This window comes from Choristoneura fumiferana, chromosome 9, assembly GCF_025370935.1.
Source record: "Choristoneura fumiferana chromosome 9, NRCan_CFum_1, whole genome shotgun sequence".
Classification (NCBI taxonomy): domain Eukaryota; kingdom Metazoa; phylum Arthropoda; class Insecta; order Lepidoptera; family Tortricidae; genus Choristoneura; species Choristoneura fumiferana.
Window position 1 is genome coordinate 12,990,902 of NC_133480.1, and position 22,924 is coordinate 13,013,825.

The 22,924-nt window shown below is 45.1% G+C and overlaps 1 protein-coding gene across 1 annotated transcript in view; it reads right to left on the minus strand.

The window, feature by feature from the left end:
• LOC141431331 (phosphatidylinositol-3,5-bisphosphate 3-phosphatase MTMR4) overlaps positions 1-22,924 on the minus strand; it is a 33,588-nt gene that overhangs the window by 5,411 nt on the left and 5,253 nt on the right. Inside the window, exons 2-16 of the mRNA XM_074092482.1 lie at positions 19,552-19,734; positions 18,448-18,623; positions 16,904-17,099; positions 16,522-16,661; positions 15,579-15,768; positions 14,844-15,040; positions 13,836-14,028; positions 13,483-13,668; positions 13,000-13,173; positions 9,838-9,967; positions 9,237-9,339; positions 8,836-8,944; positions 8,226-8,516; positions 7,388-7,580; positions 422-547 (exon numbers count right to left, since the gene is read on the minus strand). Coding sequence (XP_073948583.1) covers positions 422-547; positions 7,388-7,580; positions 8,226-8,516; positions 8,836-8,944; positions 9,237-9,339; positions 9,838-9,967; positions 13,000-13,173; positions 13,483-13,668; positions 13,836-14,028; positions 14,844-15,040; positions 15,579-15,768; positions 16,522-16,661; positions 16,904-17,099; positions 18,448-18,623; positions 19,552-19,734 — 2,587 coding nt within the window. The remainder of the gene's footprint in view (positions 1-421; positions 548-7,387; positions 7,581-8,225; positions 8,517-8,835; positions 8,945-9,236; positions 9,340-9,837; positions 9,968-12,999; positions 13,174-13,482; positions 13,669-13,835; positions 14,029-14,843; positions 15,041-15,578; positions 15,769-16,521; positions 16,662-16,903; positions 17,100-18,447; positions 18,624-19,551; positions 19,735-22,924) is intronic.

Consider the following 22,924-nt stretch of genomic DNA (forward strand, 5'->3'; position numbering starts at 1 on the left):
TTCAATTTAGATACAAAGTCAAAATTAGAACAAAACAAAAAAAACAAAGGCAATTTACTACTGGATCGGGCAGTCCGTTACTACTACGTTATTGGTTCATACGGAACATGCTACTAGGGTTTCTGTGACGGACTATTACTAACTTTGATATCAGCGTCACGTTTGTGATTGGTTAATTAAATGAGCCAATCGCATGCAAAACTGTAACGTCAAACGGACCTATCGATACTAACGCCATCTAGAGCCATATTTGACCTGGCTAGAAACCCTCATTTAGAGAGCACGATAAATATAGGTAGTGCCACCAGAGTTGAGGTAACGCACACAAGAACATGTCATGCCACTCTCGTGGCACTACCTGTCCTACTCGTATATACCTTATATATGTACTTGTGTTAGTCTGTGTTAGTATGGTACTGACTGGTGAGGCTGACGCAGTGCGTGCAGCGGCGGCGCGGCGAGCCGGGGCACAGCGTGAGCTGGGAGGCCACGCGCGGCCGCGCCGCCTCCTCGCCCTCCGAGCTGGCGCCGCTCGACGCGGTGCCGCCTGCGGACCGCACCGCGCTCATCATACCCTGGTACCCGGTACTACTTACAGCACGCCCAATACTACAAAATTCGAACTTCGTATATGTATTGCCGTCCCGCTGATGCTTATATTTAATACGAGAGTGAGAGGTACGGTGCGGTGCGATACAAACTTCGATTTTCGAATTTCGAAGTAGCCTCCCAGTGGCCATTAAGCTGCGGCCCGCAACCGATACTTTAGCGACCCATATGCAACGACTTTAGTAGGTAATGGGGTTGCAAAACAGATTTTCCATACGAAGATAACTGAATAGCTGTGGGTCGAACAGTTGCCAATTCATAAGTGTGTGGCCCACAGACACAGTAAGCCCTCACTTTATCCAGTAGTGTGACGACCACTGACCTACATCCTGCCCATATCCACCACCTTGCCGCACCGCGTCAACAGTCCTCGTAACGTAACGTACTCAATTTTGGGGCATACGTCAACTTGACATACATGACTATTGCGTCGTGGTCGTAATGACATCGCATTGCCTAGACTGGATAAGGAAATCACTATGATAGTTAGATATCGTGAAAACGTTCTTTTTTGGTGAATCCAAGAGCATTTCGTTAGATGGTAAGTACCTACTTAATTTCATTTTTCCAAAAAAAGATGGAACGCAAACTCCATTCGCTCGTATTCTCCTTGTTTTTCAACAGATTTTGATGATTTTTACGTCATTCGTTTTATTTAATTTTTTGTATTAGGAATGTTATTTAATCTCTATTGTCAGCAAATTCAATCCTAACGTATTTTAAAACGCGGACTCCGCGACAAGACAAGGCTTTACGTGTTTTTAAGAGTACTGCAGCGCGCGGCGGGAGCCAGAGTAAGAGCATGTTATAATCGAACAATCTAGAATACCGACTTGGACAGGTAAAAGTGAGAGAGGCTCCGGCTAAACTGTCGCGCTATAGCCAAAAACTAATTGAATATAGCATCGTTAAAATTGGTTGCCTTTTCTCGGTAAAACCCGACTGGTACACAGAAGTACGTTTCACTACGATAACGTGCGACCAATCTGAATAGACTCACTCATGGTCGCGAGTCAACTAACATAATTATCATCTATTTCATACAATCACTTGGATCAATGGTCTCTATTAGTACTAAATTACGGCCTTCTCCCTAATCATGTTATCATCGTTAGTGATATTTCGTAAAAACCAGTTAGAAATTGCGACGTGATTGAACTATTTTGTTAATGTTTGACGACGGGAACCCGTCACGAGTCAAGGAACGTGCGGCTACAACACTGCGCCAGGCTGACGCAACCGCTGCCGACACCTGCGAGCCAGACCGTGCGCTACAACACTGCAGCGCCGCCCCCGCCGCCGCCCGCGCACCGCACCATACCCCGCGATAGTATATAACCGCGCCGCGCCGCCGAGAGCGGCAGTTGCCCGGCGTCCTCCGACGCGACTAGACCGGAGCGGTGCGATCTCTCGCGCAGCCTGGCTGGACGTGTGGGGCCGTCGAGTGACGCCCCCCTCTGATTCCTCCTCTCCCCGCTAACCCCCTCTAGCCTCCCGTACCTACTAATTACCGCCTCGCCGCCGCGGTGCGATCGACCTCGCGCAGTGGTAGCGGAGTGAGGATAACCGCCCGTAACATCCGTACTAAACACTGACCCGCCACCGCGGTGCGATCTACCTCGCGCAGTGGAGCGTGGCCAGACCCGCCGTCCATCCCGTATCCACTAACCACCGCCTCGCCGCCGCGGTGCGATCGACCTCGCGCAGTGGTAGCGTGGTGTGAATAACCGTCCGTGCCGTCCTTACTAAACACTGTCCCGCCGCCGCGGTGCGATCGTTCTCGCGCAGTGATAGCGTGGACAGAATAACCGTAGGTTAAGTTCGCCGTAGTTTAAGTAGTGATTTAGTATTTAAGGTGTAGGTTTACTAGTTATCAATAAACAGGCATAAAAGCCCTCAGTATTGTGTATTATCAAATCGGTGTTTACATCATCTCCCTGACCTAGACCCCTGAGCTAGTCCGAGTATAGAAAGCCTCCAGACCCTCAGTGCGCAGCCGCACCTGGATCGTAGGCTAATGTTAGCGCGGCGCGAAGGTGCCACGGTACGTTTGCAATCTAACGTGGCAGTCAATCCCCTCGCCTGTCCTGCGGGAGACCGGGGTTCGACTCCCCGCCGAAGCGCCACGTTACATTTGGCGCCCAACTAAATAACTCACAGTGTTTCGCTCAGAGTCAGGAGAGATAGTACAGAAAAACCGACGATTACGACAAACGAACAGACCGACCGACAACACGCACGGACTAATCGACTTAGTACGAGGCGTAATGCCCACATCCTGGATATACAGCCTACCGAAAACAGAATTAATTAAAGAATCAAAAGAACAAGAGTTACCGACCGACAATTTAACCGTAGAACAACTACGAAAACAACTAGCCGACCACATCCGAAGCCAAGAAGGCCACGAAACAGAAGACACGAAGGAGACCGCGATACCGAACGAAGGGGAAACAACCATGAGCACCGAAAAACAACCAGAAATGGACATGACGAGTCTAACGAGAAGCTGGGGAGTAACGTTTGACGGAACCGGTGATCCGGTAGAAATCCTAGAAAGGATAGAAGAGTTGATGACCTCGAAAAACATCAAAAAGGATCAAATGCTCCAAGCTCTACCACACGTGTTAAGGGGGAAAGCACTGTGGTGGTACAGAAATAATAAAGATGCATGGGAAGATTGGGACGGGTTCGTGAAGTTGTACAAACTTTATTATTTTCCAAGCAATTACGAAACAAGACTAGAAGAAATAGTAATCACACGAAAGCAAAGGTTCGCAGAGAAATTCACAGATTACGTGACAGACTTACAGACAATAATGAGAAGACAAGACAAACTGTCGGAGGAACAGAGGATAAACCGGATCTATGAAAACATGCACCCGAATTACAAAACGTACGTAAAGAAACAAGACTTCACAACCATAGAGGACCTCATACAACTAACGACCGACTACGAAAATATACAGAAGGAAAAATTCAAAGAAAAAACCCGAATAGGACCGATACCGCAGCTAGAAACCAATTACCGACCAAAGGGATCACCAATGGAGCACCGACCAGGCACAACAAGCGGGCGAGGGAAAATACAACCCAACTACAACTCCGCAACATGCTGCTGGTCGTGCGGCAAACCGGGACACTCCACAAGAGAATGCCGAGGCAGGAGGCAAATATTCTGCAGTACATGCGGGAAAGTAGGAGTATTGAGCAAAAACTGCTGCAGATGGACAAAGGAAGGTGCAGGAGCAGCAAATGAAATACAAAGGGAGGACAACCGGTACTTCAAAGAAGCATCTATAATGGGAGGAAAACAAAAATGCTTGATAGACACAGGCTCAACTAACACATATATAAATGCAGATACGTACAAGAAATGCGTCGAAAGCAACGCAACCCAGAAGGATAGGCGTAGGAAAATAATACTAGCAAACGGTAACGAGGTGGAAATAAACAAGGACGTCCTAGTCTCTATAGAGCTGAATGGAATCACATTTAAGCACTGGGTTAGAGTGTTGCCAACAGCAAATTGCACCATTATTGGAATGGATGTATTGAGACGAGTGGGACTGACCCTTCAGTGGGGAAACACCCCAGCTAAAAAAGAAGACAGCGACGTCACAAAGGAAAACCAAGTGGAAGAAAACAATACCGGCCTGACACAGAAACAAAAAGAGGAACTGGAACAGATATTGACCGCCGAGTTTGAGAAATGCGACAAGAGCCCGATTGGCAACACATGGATGGAACACCGGATCAAACTAGAATACAATGAACCAATAAAGCAAAAAGACTACCCGAGGAAACCCCACCAGCAAAAGAAAATTGATGAACACGTGAAAACCATGTTGGAACAAGGCGTCATAGAACCGTCCGAAAGCCCGTATAGCTCACCAATAGTGCTAGTAAAGAAAGAGAATGGTGACCGCCGAGTCTGTATTGACTTCCGTAAGAAATATGAAATCTCCGAAAAAGACGCATACCCGATACCGCAAATAGATCACACGTTAGAAAAGTTGAGAAACGCGCAAACATTCTCAAAATTCGACCTCAAGAACGGACCGGGTAAACACAATCAAGTAGCGGATGAATTATCCAGAAACCCAGTATATGCATATCAACAACAGCCCCGAGAATGGTACAACACAAAAATAACAGAGGTAACCAACAACCGACAACAAGAGCAACACCGCATAAAAGAAGGAAGATTCTATAAAAAGATAACAAACCCAACATACGGAACAAAACTAGACCCGAAATCAGAACGGAAAATGTGCGTGCAGCAAGAGAAAAAAACCGAAATCCGACAAAAGAACCACGACGCCTTAGGAGCAGGCCGTATGGGCACGGCAAAGACGCTAAATAAAATAGCACAACCGTACTACCAGCCAGAAACCCAAAAGAAATATTACGATCAACAACGGAGACAGTGGGAAACCCAGCCCGACAGTTACGTATTAAAAAAAACATACCCATTATCAGATGCGAATAAAATTTTTTGCGCGAACCAAAGCCCAAAATACGCGGGACCATATAAGGTCGTCGAAAGGAAGTCACCAGTAATATACTTATTACGAGACGAAGCCAAGAGAAACCGAATAAAAACAGCCCATATAAAAGACATAAAACCCTTCACAAAACAGAACAAAAAAAAAAGGAAATAAAACTAAGATCCCGACCGCCCCCTACAAATAACCCGCAGCAAAAACCGTATTAGAAAACCGGAAATAACGCCATTAAGTAGGAGCCACACCGTTACATTTGCTATTAGGCAAGAGTCCACGCCGATGAGAAGGAACTCGGACACAGAGACCTCCCCAGTTGGACCGGAAGGTACCAACGGGAGAAGAAAGGAAAAAAAATAAGAGGAGAGGGAAGCCGCGCAACGGCAACCACAGAAGGTGTTGCATACGGCTCCCCAAATACAAAAAACAGCCGTGACCAAAACAGTACAAACAAACAAAAAAAAAATAAGGGAAAAACCCAACTGGAAGTTTAGGTTTCACTTATAACCCGTAGTCCCGTACAAACCTACAATTCATACAGATAAGTATCAACCGTTACCCGCAACCGCACGAACACAGGTGGACCCCCAGCAGGCAGTACAGATCGTACAAGGTAGTCCAACAGGTTCACCGGTGATTTTTTTCCCGCAGGAAAAAAATCTTCACGAGCGGGAGGGGGATGTGACGAGGGAACCCGTCACGAGTCAAGGAACGTGCGGCTACAACACTGCGCCAGGCTGACGCAACCGCTGCCGACACCTGCGAGCCAGACCGTGCGCTACAACACTGCAGCGCCGCCCCCGCCGCCGCCCGCGCACCGCACCATACCCCGCGATAGTATATAACCGCGCCGCGCCGCCGAGAGCGGCAGTTGCCCGGCGTCCTCCGACGCGACTAGACCGGAGCGGTGCGATCTCTCGCGCAGCCTGGCTGGACGTGTGGGGCCGTCGAGTGACGCCCCCCTCTGATTCCTCCTCTCCCCGCTAACCCCCTCTAGCCTCCCGTACCTACTAATTACCGCCTCGCCGCCGCGGTGCGATCGACCTCGCGCAGTGGTAGCGGAGTGAGGATAACCGCCCGTAACATCCGTACTAAACACTGACCCGCCACCGCGGTGCGATCTACCTCGCGCAGTGGAGCGTGGCCAGACCCGCCGTCCATCCCGTATCCACTAACCACCGCCTCGCCGCCGCGGTGCGATCGACCTCGCGCAGTGGTAGCGTGGTGTGAATAACCGTCCGTGCCGTCCTTACTAAACACTGTCCCGCCGCCGCGGTGCGATCGTTCTCGCGCAGTGATAGCGTGGACAGAATAACCGTAGGTTAAGTTCGCCGTAGTTTAAGTAGTGATTTAGTATTTAAGGTGTAGGTTTACTAGTTATCAATAAACAGGCATAAAAGCCCTCAGTATTGTGTATTATCAAATCGGTGTTTACATCATCTCCCTGACCTAGACCCCTGAGCTAGTCCGAGTATAGAAAGCCTCCAGACCCTCAGTGCGCAGCCGCACCTGGATCGTAGGCTAATGTTAGCGCGGCGCGAAGGTGCCACGGTACGTTTGCAATCTAACGTGGCAGTCAATCCCCTCGCCTGTCCTGCGGGAGACCGGGGTTCGACTCCCCGCCGAAGCGCCACGTTACAATGTGATCAGGCCTTATTGTCTAACGCACTCGCAATCGCAATTGTTCTTCATACACGAGGATAGAAAGAGATGGCGATTGCGATCGCGGAAATCAGCGCGTTAGACAGTACGACCTCAGATCAGAATAGTTATCACGGTTCTAATAAATCAAAGGTCACACTAACAAGTTACCTGCGGCGGGTCCTTCGATTTACTAGACACGCAGTATGGACGTCTACCACCAGTATTGACACAATACATCAACATTCACAAAAAACATCACCATATTAATAAGGAGGTACGAAGGAAACTGTAAGGAAACGTGCATAGGACATAAACAACTAGAATCGAAGCTCTGTTTCCACAGCCAAGTAAGTTAACAGTTATAATAAGGTTGATGATAACATAACAACAATTTAAAGACGCGATACTAATTTAAAAAAAAATTAAAAAGTCGAAAAATCGTATTCTGACAGGTCGTAAAAATACGTTAAAAAATTGATGTATAATACCTTATTTTAAAGTAACTACCCGTATAACCATTGCAACAAGTCACGTAATAATAGAACTGGCTGCAGATACAGGGCTTTCGCTTCTAGTCAATCATACCTCGGCGTCACGAGCGGCTCGCCAACTAACGCACGGTTACTCACCATTCAAGTCGACTTCCAGGAACTTGGGCTCGAGTTCATCGAGGGGGTTGACCCCGTTGGTTTGTCCGTTGGTCTGTCCGTTGGGCGTGGTCGGCTCGGGCAGGTCGAACCCCGTCGACGACTGATTGCTCGACTCCGATATCGACCGCCACGTTATGCTGATGTGCCGCGACCGACCGCCGGTTGGCGGGCCCTGCAACATTCAGGTGCTCACTTTAGGGCGCTTGTGCCTGTACGTGTGTACGTGGCCCACAAGTGGCCACTGTGGTAGCACGCAGCGGGTCGCAACGTGGATTTAAACAAAAAAGAAAGAAAGAAGATTTATTCACAGTCACAGACACAAATATAACAAAATAATATCAGGGGACACTTGACACCAATTGACATAGTCCCAAACAAAGTAAAGCTTGTACTATGGATACTAGGCAACGGATAAACATACTTTAAATACATATTAAACATCTAAGACTCGAGAACAAACATTCGTATTATTCATACAAATATCTGCCCCGGCCGGGAATCGAACCCGGGACCCTCAAGCTTCGTAGTCAGGTTCTCCAACCACTTGGCCATCCGGTTATTTAGGATGATCGTAAGTCAGTTTTTTTTTAATATCTAATAATCATTAATTTTAAATAGAAGCTAACGACACTGTTTTTCAATACACACATATTTTAGTTCCTACAAAGATTGGTGAAAACCTTTTTACCCCACTACATGAAGGAGGGTTTTATGTTTTTTTCTTCGTACTAAATTTAAGGAAATTATTTTATATTAATTTATTCTCAATCCCTTGGTCTTTCTGTGCAAATTATAAAATGCATTCTTTTCAATGTACCTCAGTTAGCCCCGTAACGTCGTTGAACCCGCGAACGAACACGACCGGATCATCGGGCGTGCCGTCGGGCGAGGGCCCCGCCGCGGCGCGGACGACATCGCTCACTTCGCTCGGTTCACGCGCGATGTCGCTCACTTCGCTCGGCTCGCGCGCCGCGTCGCTCGCTTCGCGCTCAACGCTCTCAGAGTCCACAGCGCCAACGAGCTCCCGCTCGAGCGATGATGAACCGCTGGCAAGATCGCGTGGTAATCGCATAGCGTTGTCGAAATGGTCTGGGTGCAAGCCGTCCACCTGACGTTATCAAATATAAAATTCAGTTATCTTATTATTTCGATACCATAAGAGAAAAAAATTACAGAGTGGTCACTTTATTTAGTTTTGAGGCATTTTGTGTTTGCAGTAGGTACCAAGTGCCTCGAGTAAAACATACTGCTCGCTACTACGAGAATTGGACATTCGCAGCAATCTGTGGCAGCCTTTGATCGTGGCAGCAATAATAAACTAAGTAAGTACGTCTACCACAGTATCGCATCCTGGGTTTATAAAATTATCATTTTCTTCAGCTTCGTCAGTTTCCTGAAGTACCAGGGACACATGAGAGCGACGGTACCTGATCGGCGGCGGCGGGCAGCACGGCGGGAAGGTTGTCAACGCAGCTGTCGGTGAGAGCGCGCGTCGTCCGCGAGTCGCACTCGCCAGTCATGATGCTCGACAGTTTCCTGCGTACCAGAATGACATAAAAATGAGAATACGATTATAGCTCCACAAAGCCAAATGATTCATGGAAGTAAAATACCGATAGGTTCCGATAGCTTTTTGTCTGAATATTACTCGTATAATCACTAGCTGTTGCCCGCGACTTTGTCTGCGAAGAATTCGTTTATCACGCGCCCTCGGAAACTACTTACTTTTTTGACATAAGTAGGTACGTAATTTTTGTCCAAACGCAGATGAAAGCCCTATAGTCTTCGCTGCCGCCGAAATAGATGTTTAAATATAATTCGTACTTACATGACATCAGGCGCTATGCTGGGGTCACTACACCGTCGTTGCGTGGTCCGTTTCTCTCCTTCACTAAGCAGATTGTCACACGATCTTGTTTTTGTCATTAACCCTGCGAAAAATAAACGTAACTTGACCTGTATTTATGAAGGAAGGGAGTAAATGTCATCCGATGGTTCAGGGACAATAAAATACTTAATATTATGAAAGATTTGTATGTTCGTAAGGAATAAACTCAAAAAGTACAAGAACACTTAAAACAATTTTTCACCGTTAAAAATGCTACATTATCTTTGAGTAACATGAGCAATATTTATTACTAGCGCTCCGTCCTGACTTTGCAGGGGCACAATTAAAAAAAAAAGGTATCTAATCAAGGGAGTTTCATGAACATTTTCCAGCTCCATTTCCCAAAACCTACGTATGCCAGCCAGTGCGCGTCACTAGTCATTTATATCTTTGTTAATAAATCTTGTATTTTATCTTGGTTAATAAAAGACAGACAAAACGAGTGTCACATTTTTAAGCTTTTGTTTTCAGCAAATTGAGACAAGAGTTGTATTTTTGTGTGTGTCTGTACCAGGAGTGCAAGCTGGTGCAGGAGTCATACCGTTGGGGTTAGTGTGCGGCAGCGGCAGCGGCTCGGGCTCGGGCGGCTCGTCGTCGGGCTCCTCGCGGTCCCCGCAGTACATCCCCACCCAGAGGTGCATCGAGCGGACGCCGTACTCCGGCCATAGCACCTGGGGAACAAACAGTTCATATGTCAGACGGTCAGTGCTACGGTCAGAACGTAGCAACAATATATCGAACAAAATATACGTGATCATTATATCTACGAGTACGTGGGCCAATCAACTATTTTACCGACACTTTGGGCGTCTCCTGCGTTACCAAAATTGTCTCTGGCGTTACCAAAAATCGTACTTCACGGTTTAATAGGTTGAACTACAGAAAATAGAAAATTAAATTAAATTACAGAGAAAACATGTTTACCTACAAAAATTTGCAATTGTTTGAAAAATGTCGCGGACAGATTAGTGTCGGTAAAAAAGTTGATTGGCCCACGTAGCAGCTTTAGGTATGGCGTGTCAACAAAGACCATCGGTCGAGTTTATCGGACGGCTCGGACGCATACGTAGGTTGACTGACGCGCTGAGGTGATATTTTACATGCGCTCATTGGGATGTTGACATATTTTTTTTTTCGACTAGATGGCAAACGACCAAGTGGGTCTCCTGATGGTAAGAGATCACCACCACCCATAAACATCTGCAACACCAGGGGTATTGCGGATGCGTTGCCAACCTAGAGGCCTAAGATGGGATTACTTCAAGTGCCAGTAATTTCGCCGGCCGGCAATATCAATATTGTTGTGGTGTTGGGATGAAAGCCGTGGTGGCCTATGTTTGGTTTGATCTAGGTTTGATCTATGGCTTCTTAAGCACACGGTCGTGTTTGCAACTCTGAATTTTTCTAAATTTGTGTGAAATTAGATTTGAAATTTACCATGAGCTTTGAGGTGAAGGAAAACGTCGTAAGGAAACATTTCACCAGCGAAAAAAATCAATTGTGCTGTGTGAAGTTCCGAATCCGCAATCCGCCGTTGATTTTAGTGTTAGAAAATGTAATTTGCATGCTAGTATAAGAAAATTGTAGAAATAGCAGGATAAGCACTAACTTTTTGTTGTCTCGTTACCATCTAATGAAATTTGATGTAACTATTTATTCTATGCAAATATATCTTCTACTAGCTTTTACCCGCGGCTTCGCACGCGTAAACTATTCGGTCTGGTAGTTGCAATTGAAATTTTCGGGATTTTACAAAATTCCCCTGGAAATTTCCAAAATTTATATCGTGGTCTTCATTGAGGTTGTGTTGTGAATAACTGTACAAAATTCAAGACTCTAAACCCAGTGCTAAAATTTCAAAATTTTTCCTTATCCAAATTCAAATTCAAATCATTTATTCAGTATATAGGCGGCAATGGGCACTTTTACACGTCAGTTTTTAAAATACCAGCGCTTTCGGAAAGACCATCATTGCCAAGAAGAATGCGCCGCAAGAAGCTTGGCAGAAAGTCATTTTTTCATAATAATTTATAATTACAAATAAAATACTTAAAAACTACAGTAAGTATACAATTAAAGAAAAAATTACAAAATAATAATAATACACGGATGTATGGGGTCCCTTAGTTACAAAACTATCCCGTGGAATTATCGGGATAAAAAGTAGCGTATGTCTTATTCCAGACGTCCGGCTACCTACATACTAAATTTCATGGCTCTAAGCCCAGTGGTTGTTATTTCTAGATTTTATCCCTAGTTATCCCGTGGGAAAATCGGGTCAAAAAGTCACTTAAGTGTTATTCCAGATGTCCAGTTACCTACATACCAAATTTCTTTACTCCAAGCCCAGCGGTTATTATTTCGAAATTTTATCCCTATCCCGTGGGAATATCGGAATAAATAGTAGCCTATGTGTTATTTCAGAGGTTCAGCTACCTACACACTAAATTTCATGCCTCTAAGCCCAGCGGTTGTTATTTCAAGATTTTATCCCTAGGTATCACGTGGGAATATCGAGTCAAAAAGTTGCCTATGTGTTATTCCAGACGTCCAACTACAATTTCATGCCTCTAAGCCCAGCGGTTGTTATTTCAAGATTTTATCCCTATCCCGTGGGAATATCGGAATAAAAAGTAGCCTATGTGTTATTCCAGAGTTTCAGCTACCTACATACTAAATTTCATGGCTCTAAGCCCAGCGGTTGTTATTTCAAGATTTTATCCCTAGGTATCCCGTGGGAATATCGGGTCAAAAAGTCGTCTATGTTTTATTTCAGACGTCCAACTACCTACATACCAAATTTCATGACTCTAAGCCTAGCGGTTGTTATTTCAAGATTTTATCCCTATCCCGTGGGAATATCGCGATAAAAAGTATCCTATGTTTTAATCCAGGTTATAAACTAACTTTCCGACAAATTTCATTCAAATCCGTCCAGCCGTTTAAGCGTGAAAAAGTAACAAACATACTCACTCACTCACTCACTCACTCACAAACTTTCACATTTATAATATTAGTAGGATTCTATTCTATTTGCAATGGATCCGCGCGGGAATTACAGGCCAAGCCCTAAAGACCTCGTTCTAAAAGGATTTCTGTGTCCTGCAATAGGATATATAGGCCGAGATGATGATGATTGGTACGTTACCCGAGCGCCAGTCGCCTACTGTACGGTGTCGGTATCGGTGTCGGTCTCGCTCTCGCCGCATTACCTGGTCCTGGCGCGAGTGGTGCGGCGAGTACAAGTGGTTCCGGTAGGCGGCGCGCGCAGCAGCTGCCACACGTGCGCGGTGGTCTCCGGCGCGCTCGCCCCGTCTCGCTCTCGCCGCATTACCTGGTCCTGGCGCGAGTGGTGCGGCGAGTACAAGTGGTTCCGGTAGGCGGGCGCGCGCAGCAGCTGCCACACGTGCGCGGTGGTCTCCGGCGCGCTCGCCCCGTCTCGCTCTCGCCGCATTACCTGGTCCTGGCGCGAGTGGTGCGGCGAGTACAAGTGGTTCCGGTAGGCGGGCGCGCGCAGCAGCTGCCACACGTGCGCGGTGGTCTCCGGCGCGCTCGCCTCGTCTCGCTCTCGCCGCATTACCTGGTCCTGGCGCGAGTGGTGCGGCGAGTACAAGTGGTTCCGGTAGGCGGGCGCGCGCAGCAGCTGCCACACGTGCGCGGTGGTCTCCGGCGCGCTCGCCCCGTCTCGCTCTCGCCGCATTACCTGGTCCTGGCGCGAGTGGTGCGGCGAGTACAAGTGGTTCCGGTAGGCGGGCGCGCGCAGCAGCTGCCACACGTGCGCGGTGGTCTCCGGCGCGCGCGCCTCGGCTCGCTCGCGGCTCGTGTTGCACAGGAATGTGCCGAACATGCACGAGTGCACGTGAGTGCCCAGCTTTATCTGGAATCAGATAGCCTCTGTTAATGTTACTGTTATCCGTGACTCTCCGGATAAACGGCAATTGAATTCTATCCATCTTATTCATTCTCTTTGGCTTTCGCAGCAAAGAGAGACGTGGCATGTCTCGCCATCCCGCGCATCATGTTAGTCATGCCAAGTGCTTTGTTCATGACCAGCAACAGACGGAGAAAACATGCTGCTACATCGCACATCGCAATGAGTAAGGAGATAGATGTGCGAGGTTGGTAATCGCTAGTTGGATTTCACAGCCTCCACAACACACCGATCTACCAGGGTCCCATAACTCACCAGGTATGCTTCATTGAATTCGAAGCTGCAGGGGTACTGTCGCATAAGCTGGTAGACGACGTCTAACCACTGCAAGAAGATTGGAGATCGCTCGTTGGGCTCCTCGGGCCCAAACTGGTGGCCGCAGCGATCTGCGAACTTGTGCCCGAAGTCGAGCCATTCCCGTTCCACCAGTACTCGGAAGCCCTGGAACAGATAGACAAGTGTCAAGTTGGATTGCTATTATTCTTAAGTTAGAATTTCGGACAGGATTTTAGGTGTGAAATAATTTGTGATTTTCATAATAGTGAATCAAAATTGGTGTTGCGTCGCAGGTCGTGTTACCAAGAGCGCATGACGCGGCAGGAGCTCACCTCGACCGTCCGGTAGTGGCAGTCCAGTATGAGCTGGGCAGCAGCCACGATCTGCGGCGTGCGGTCCCAGCCGTCGGAGCAGTGCACCAGCACCGGCCGGCCCGCCAGCACGGCGCGCGCCGCCACGCTGGCCGCTCGGCATACGCCCGACACGTACTGCAGCCACAGCGTACGCTCCAGGTTACTGTGCCAGCTGCTCCCGACATGCAACAACAAACGTTTATGTTACACATGTTCCACATTATGCCTACCTTTCACTGATAGCGGAGCAGACTCAATATGGAGTGTGTTTAGGAGTCTCCCCACATCTATCGACGCGGAATCGGCAAAAACCGATAGAAAAAAACCTTAATCTCCACGCAGTAAGCGTCAACGTTCGCGATCGCTTTCACCATCTGTTTCTACCATTGTCTTATGTCTTATACCGTGTGACAGAACGAAGTGGTAAATAGGATTGGGTTGTGCTTCCTCTGAATAAGAATTCACTTGTTACCCCAGTCCGCTCAGTCTGTTACCTCTGTTTCAACTCATTTCCCTATTGTAGACGGCGCGCATTAGAGCGCTAACAGCGCGGCAGATCCTATTGTTAGACGGGCTATGCCCTGCCGCGCTACCAGCGTCATAAAATGAAAGTGTCTCTATGCTACCACTTCATTAGCAGTATTACATTTACTTGAGGTAAGTCGTTTCCATCATGATATAAGCTTGAGATTATGATGATAAGTGAAGTTCACGCTTTAGATCTCGTTGAAAATAAACCGCTCGAAATCCAACATCAAACCCTTTCCAAAAATTTTAAACAAATAAATAGTTACAGAATAATGTTTTCCTATTGTATTTTGTCGGACAAGTTCGTATTTATCTTGCTGTTTTAACTAACTTATTGAAGTTTACTGAAGCTACGAGTAATTGAGAAAGATAAATACGACGTATCCGACAATATACGATGGAAAAACCTCATTCATGACATATGTAAGAGTGTTCTTGAACGTAGAGTGGTGTACTGACTTGGCCTGGTCGCTGGGCTCTGCGGCGAGCGCGCGCATCTGCTGAAAGCTCCTGCGCACGTGGTGGATGTTGGGGAGGCTCATGAACTGGATGTCGGCGTAGGGGTAGTACTGCTGGCACTCGCAGCCCCCGCCGCGGGCGCGGTTCGTTACCGCAGACGCGTAAGACCGTGCGTCAACTATTAAAAGTTTTGTTTGCTGTAAATAAATAATGTTTTGTTAAAAAAAATCTGGCAAAAGCAGCTTTTTCATCCAAATTATATATCTGTACTAAATTTCAAGTAGATTCGATTCTAAAGTGTGTAAAGCTAACCGTGAAACGTAAAATGTCATCATCGCCAAAGTGACGCACGCAAGGTTTGTTAGAATGTGACATGATTTAGTTTTGATTGCCTCATTTTCCCACAAGCTCAACCATGCTACTAGGAGCTCATACCCAGTTGGGAGGGGTCCATATAGGCTCGCATAAATTGACGAAAGGCAGAATTTATCGTTTGTCATAACTCTTTTTTTCTCGGAATCCAATAAATGTTCAGAATTGTTATAAAACAAACCTAACCTAACATCGAGTTATCTATACGATAATCATTTAAAAATTTACTGTTTCAGTGGAGAAAAAAAATTACTAACAATAATTCGGACAAACATTACAGTATGACTTGCAAAAAGTACGTGGACTTTGGCCCTAGCTATACAAAACCTAAGGCAAAGTGTCCAATTTACCAGGAGAGCATACCTTGTTCGTGTTAGGCGGCTGTAGTCCCCGGTCGGCGTTGCAGGCTGAAACGAAGGCCGATAGTAACCGCTCGTCTTCGCTCGACCGCCAACCTAACCAACCCACTTCGGGTTGTGAGGAACGCGCGATGACCGCGCCGTTACCTCGGTGCCTCCATACCACAGCTGGTATTCGTCTCATTGCGCGAAACCTGAAATTATATTTGTCTAAATCAGGGCTTCACAACCTTGAGTCCACGAAATTATCTTAAAAATTCCCATGGAAAAATTTAACATCTTTCTCTTCTATGTCGTGGTCGTCGCGTCGGATGGATTCAGTAGTAAACTTTTATGCCGACTTTTTCCCAAGAAAATTGTCATGAAATCCTCCTAATATTATAAAATGCGAAAGTTTGTGAGTGAGTGAGTGAACATGTTTGTTACTCCTTCGCGCTAAAACGGCTGGACGGATTTGAATTAAATTTGGTATGTAGATAGCTGGACATCTAGAATAAAACATGGGATAGGGACTAGAGCTGGGTCATGAAATTTGACATGATTGTTTTTTATGTAACGTTAATGAAAACCACGATTTTATTTTCGGGAATTTGTCGTTTGTATTCCGAAGTTTCAATTTAGGGCCAATCAACTATTTTACTGACACTTTGGGCGTCTCCTGCGTTACCAAAATTGTCTGTGGCGTTACCAAAAAATCGAACTTCCAACAAGATATTTCACGGCTTAACAGGTTGAACTTACGTAGGATGGCATGTATTCATGTACACCATCTATTAAATTACAGAAAAAATATTTACTTACAAAAATCTGCAATTGTTTGAAAAATGTCGCGGACAGATTAGTGTGGGTAAAAAAGTTGATTGGCCCTTCAGCTGCTGGATCTAATGATTTACGTGTGCGAAGCCGCGAGTAAACACTAGTTGAAAATAAAAGTAAATTGAACTTACCGGGCGACCGAGTCGAGATCTTCATCACCGATGGAGGCCGGCACGACCAGGAGAGGAGGATACGAAGGACATAGTTTGTAATCCGCGTTGGCGGCCGTAACTCGCCACGCGCCCTTTGTCGTGAAACCCAGCCTTTCCACCTGAAAAGCATGGTTATTATTATGTATGACTAAATCAAGTCAACGAGCGTTTCGCTTGTTTACTACTAAAGAATTCAGCAATTGACATTTGAATCAACAAAACATAATGTTACTGACATTACGTGTGGGTGCTTTTATTACATTTCAGTGCTGATCAAACAACGATGAGTCAAAGAAAACAATCGTAAGGTGTATCAATTTGTAATATTGTACCAGGCGATTATAAGCACGTTGATACTTACTTCAGGGCCGAACCAATAACGATGGGGAGCATGGGAGGCGCGCATCAGCGCTCTGTGGACGGAGGCCGGCGGCTGTTCCTTGGCCCACGCCGCGTAGGCCGCTGCGAAGGTCTCCTGAACGGAGCCCATGGGCGAGAGAGCTGTGCTGAGGCGACGCCACCATTCCGCACATTGTTCACCGGTGTTGAAGGTACATCTATACGAACAAATAATAAAACTACATAGCAGTTAAACAAAACGTACTCTCAGACACGTATTCAAATAACCAGCCAAATGATTTATGTGCTGAATCAACAAGTAAGTCACGTTTGTACATTTCAAAATTAGCGAAATCCTCGGCGCTCCGCTACGCACTGAGCATGCACGGTGCGCCGTTGGCACTGGTTCAGGATGCATAAGAAGGCAATAAAGGAATACCTATTCACTTTACGACTCGACTGCGGCGCGAGAAAGGTGCTTATATTATACCTTCTATTATAATAGTCTATTGAGATCGTATTCACCGCAGGTGGTCCACATGAATAGAAAATAGTTGTGAAAATTAATCTACCAGCAATAGGATATCGATTTTACAATTAGAAAATATTCCTTGACCTTATTAAGGGTCAGCCTCATCAATAAACGTCACAGTAACTAACTAACACTGGCCTGAGGCCTCGATTTTAGTCCATTTGAAGAAAGAAAACCTAAGATTGCTCACAAAGGTTTATAAAGTGACCGTGGCTCGCCACGTTAATCATGTTTACATGTCTTCGTACCACGCTCCGCGGTTGCTACGCTCATATCGGTTGCTATGCCTATGCGATATCAAATCGGCTTATCAGAGAAATTAGCTCAGCGGTACTTACAAACAGTATTACTTAACACACATACTTTCTTGTTATTCAAAGCTGACCTTATCTCCCAAAGCAATGATAAGCTACAAATTAAAAACATCTTCAAGTGTGAATTGAACATTTATGGACGTTTAGCACCTCAATGGCCAAATATTATTCCAATAATAATATCGTTTGGTATATAACTATACGCTTCAAGTTTGCTTTGGTTGCTTGGAAATACGGATTCTTTGTACAAAAGGTGCTAAAGGTGTAGTGTTCTCAGTATCATTCGAGCAAACACACTTCAGGGAAAAACATAGACCATTTGCTTTCTTAACAATCAAGGTTGACGTTATCGCGATGCAGATTGGCGATTCAACTAGCTAACTAATGCCATGCTTCCTTACTTAAGTAATGAGTCACATAACACTAAGGGCTAATAATTATACGGATATATATGGGTGTATCTGCTTGAAATATGATGGCGAGGCAAGGAGTTTTTGTGTCTCGGCGGGATTCTGCGTGTGTGTGTGCAAACATGAACAAACACACGAGTAAAAAAGCTCGCAGAGCCATTAGTACGCGAGGTAATCTGGTTAACCATGTTTCTCTTTACTCTGTTCATCTCCACTCTGATGATTTCTAAGACAGATATTGATGAATGATGATTGATGAGTGTTGGATTTTGATGTTACTAGGTTATCATAAACTCGAAAAGTTACGTACTTGAGTTGCCTGCCGTGTTTGCAGAGCACGACGAGACACAGCAGGTCCCTAACCTCGACGGCGTCGATGAGGCGCAGCGGCACGGAGGCTCCGGGCCCGCTGCGCCGGCGCGGCTGCGCATGCAGCCGATAGTTGGACATGGCGACGGTGCCGCCATCGGCGGTGCGACCTACCCACTGCGAACAAGTCCCTTATTGCTTATGCTGTCCTGGTCCTGGTACTTTCAAGTAGAATTATAATATGCACTTTCGCGATTAAAATCTACCAAGCAGATAGGGATATAATATAGATTGCGGGCCTAGAGAAGTAGTTATGGTGCGATGGACCATTCAAACCCCGTAGTGTATTTCCACTGGGGTTATTTATATACTCATAGCGAGAAAACCATGCGCTAGAGAGTCCTTCATATGAAAAGCTCTCTTCATAAATTACGCTACAAATTTATTCGCACCTGTCTATCAAATGGCCATTATGCCGTGACTATGCCTTCAATTAACAAATTAATTAGGTTAAATAAATTAACACACACAGTAGATGATTAGTCAATTGAATTTTTGTTATCTACGAAAAGTTTGTGTATTGCGTTGTATTGGGTGCAAGGTACATTGTAATTGGCATTAGAGCCGAGTGGGTATTATCAAAACGTCATAATACAGCGTTCATTCACCCCGGTGCATCCGACCCGATGACCCTGCCGCCCCTGCAGGCCATTTACTCGTTACTTAACTTATCTATCAATTTGCATATGATAATTAAAAGTACGCCACAAACTATTGTAGGGTTGACGTTTGTAGTATTCCATACGCAAATGACATGCACATTCATTTACGGTAACAGTTGTAGGCTTCTCTGATGACTTTGACTGTTTACGCGATGCCACGGTTCCAAACTTCAACCGGCGATCATCGCGTGTTTACATTACATACCTACCTCGTTAAAGCGTCTAGACTGACGAATAAACTGAAATATGTAAGCGCTTCTCGCAGTTGGCAAATTCACTTAAAATTTAACTTTAGCAAATTTTTCTTCAACAGCGAAACGCTAAATGAAAAACCATATTCCAGTAAAGCAGGGACTTGTACATTGCGTTGCGAGGAGGCTCACCTGCACAAACTCGCCGCATATCGGCGTGAACGGCACATCAGTGCCGGGCTCGTCGCAGTGCGTGCGCAGACGCGGGTAGAGGTCGGCGGCGCGGACGCGGTGCGGCGGCGGCTCGGGCGGCGCGGGCGCGCCCCAGCGCTCGCGGTCGCGCTCGCTCATCGCGCGAGTCGACGACGGTGACACCTGTTGACAATACAATATTACTAGTCTATGTCATTTCATTACATTAGTTCCGTTCCGAACCTAGGAGTAATTACCCGAAAGTGGGTAAAACATTACAAACGGAAATGAAATGTCTTCATGCTCTTATCTGAGTTGTGAAAGACAACATTCTTAAATTTTCAGGGGTAAATTCCAAAAAAAGGTTAAAGCCAGTTTATATGTGGTTCATGACATATGAGAACATTGTGTTGCCGAAACGACGAGAGATGGAGCAAGCGTGTTTTGGAATGGCACCATCGCTCAAAAAGAGGAATTAGCAGGCCCCCAGCAAGGTAGTCGGATGACATCAGTTCGTCGACCGCTTGTAGGTAGGATCTGGGAAAGATCCTCTTCAAATTGAGCATACCCAACGGTGGGCGCAAATGAGCTCAAGAAGAAAAGAGAGATGTGATTGCTCTCTCACACCAGGAGAGGATAATATAGGACGCTCCTTAAAAGTAAACCTTTCTTCAAATCCAGTGAATGTTTCTAAGATTTGTATTTAGTTAGTTATTCCACCTACGGTTTTTCTCAGTTTAAGATTATGAAGGCGTGCTTAAGAAAAGTGAAGGTTTTTATATACATAAATATAGATTATAATCTGCATAATACCTCAAGCAGGCCGGACAAATAATCGTAAGAGGATTTTCACGAACACTCGTTCGTAAGACCAAACACCCTTTAACAAACAACGACCAAGACACTGAGAAAAAGTCCAGATGCAGCCCCGAAAACGCTAGCTACGAGTACTTACGATGAGAGTGATCAGATTTGAGACATCAGACCAAATCAGTCAGAATGCGTCTTAAGTCTTAACATGTTACTCATCCACTCAATCGAAATTTATTCTTCTGATAACTTTTTCCCAGACACGTCTCCGACACATGGGCACAATATTGTGCGTGTGCTGCGGGAAAGGTCTAAAGTTGAACTGAGTAAATACTAGGTCGGAAATTGATAAGGACTTGATGCTTCAGGGGTTTCGGATTCGGACCCGAGTCTGGCACGGCTGATAACAAATTAAGTACCATATTATGTTTATGTATGTATGTCCATTTGTGGTTAAAACTCTTAAGTCGAAGAATATAAAAAAATCTCGAAAGATTTGTGCATTGGTGTACTAGAAAATTCTTAGATTTCGCTTGTGGTAAAACAAGGGTGTTTTAAAATTCATTTAGAACTCATTTATTCAAAAACATATCTACAGATTTTTACGTACCTATAGATATTTTCTTTGTAGTGAATGACTCGCCCATATTGACATGTTAATAAACAATATCTTATCACATTAATTGCTTGAAAATAATGAAAACACATTTTGTACCTCGTGATGATAATAAAGTCAAAGTTCACGTCCCAAAAATTCCATTAGGAAATGGATTGGTTGAGTGATGGACTTGAACGATTGTTAGGTAAGAAATGTCACGTGTCAATAGTATAATATGATTGGTCGAGGCACAGAGTACAGTCAGCAGCAGAAGTGGTCGAGCGGTCGGTGCTCAACATGATCTACACACGACTCTAATGCCACGGTAATAAGTGTTTAGATCGTTTTGAGCACAGCTGGTCATCTACTTCTGCTGCTGACTGTGCAAACATAAAATTGTTAATAGATATAGGCTTCATTCTCTGCGTTTTATAAATGGACAAACATTTTTATGATAGATAATAAGATAAACGGGCAACCGATGACCTGATGGTAAGCGAGCGCCGCCACTCATGAGAACCAGCAGTAGGTACCAGCACCACCAACAGGGTGTAAAATACTCTATTTTTGAATTAAAGTCTATGAAGTCATCATTATGTTCGAAATTATTCGGACATGTTTTGATTATTGAATTATCTATTTATGTTGTATTTGTAACTTTTAGTGTATTGTTTGATTGTTACTATCTTGCCACGCCTACTCTATCGCCGTTGTTCCACATGATAATTTAATATAAAAATACATCGCATCCTCCATTTCGTGGAGCTCTTATAAGCGTGGGTGTTAGATAATAATACTTAGATATGTTAATACATAGAATATCGTATGTTAAGTTTTGCTTACGCGAACTTCTCATGGCGGCATTATTGGATAATAAAAGTGTGGTGGTTTTACTTAACTATGATTATGAATTATCCATTATCAATTACTGAGGGTGTAGGGTTGGTCCTGCTCCCGAATCGCCCAGTATTGTAATTAATTGTAAGTACCCGCGTCGAGGCTCAAATATCCATTCCTTGTTTTTGTTTTGGGCATTCGCTACATGCAAATGCTTATTGCAGCGACCCACTTTGTATAAATAAATTACGTATAATACGTAGTCTCATGATTTAATTAAGCAAGTAACATGCAGCAGACCACACCACGTGGCACGTAAGTGGTTTTGAAGAAATGTGAAAGCAGCCTTGCGTAACTATTTACATACGAATAGCCTTGTGCTCACTAAAAACACGAAAAGCTCATGAATTCTGATTAAATTTTAAAATAAACTTATTTATTCATACACATGTAAGTAAAGGCAATTTTGTCAGCATCTCTTACTTTCGTAAGCCACAAGTAACAGACCTCTTTGTTTATTTATGTGTTAATTGTTTGAGTTTGGCCCACTTGTAACTTTAAACTCTGAAGTTACAAGTGGGCCAAACTTACGAGCTTTTGCACACCGCTTTATTGAATTAAACGTGCCGTCAACGAGCGCTGGCAGCGCGGTTTTCTTTACATAGAGCAGCCCAACTCGCGTGCGTATCGCGTTTGAATCGATACAAACGCACGTCGAGACGACGCGTTCAAAAACGCGATGTTCAAAGGCTCGTAACGAACGTTGGCGCTCTTCAGTGTCGTTTGTACTAGCTTGTTGAAAATTTTCGGTGTCGTAATTGCCTAAAAAGTTCGCTGTGATAGGCCCTCATTTTCACTAGGGCATTTCTATCTACCGGTGTACCCTGAGTTTATCTCTCCGATTGCAACAAAATTTGGAAGGTAGGTCACGGACACATCCATTCAATATTTTGGGGACACAACTGGAGACCCTGTTTTCCAGCTCGGAATCATGGACTGAGTCTACCCTCCAAGTTTTGTTGAAATTGGAGATAAACTCAGGTTACAACGGTAAATAGAAATGCCCACTTATCAGGAATAACGCATTAAGATTAAATAAAAATAAGTCACAGAGAGAATTTCGAAGTA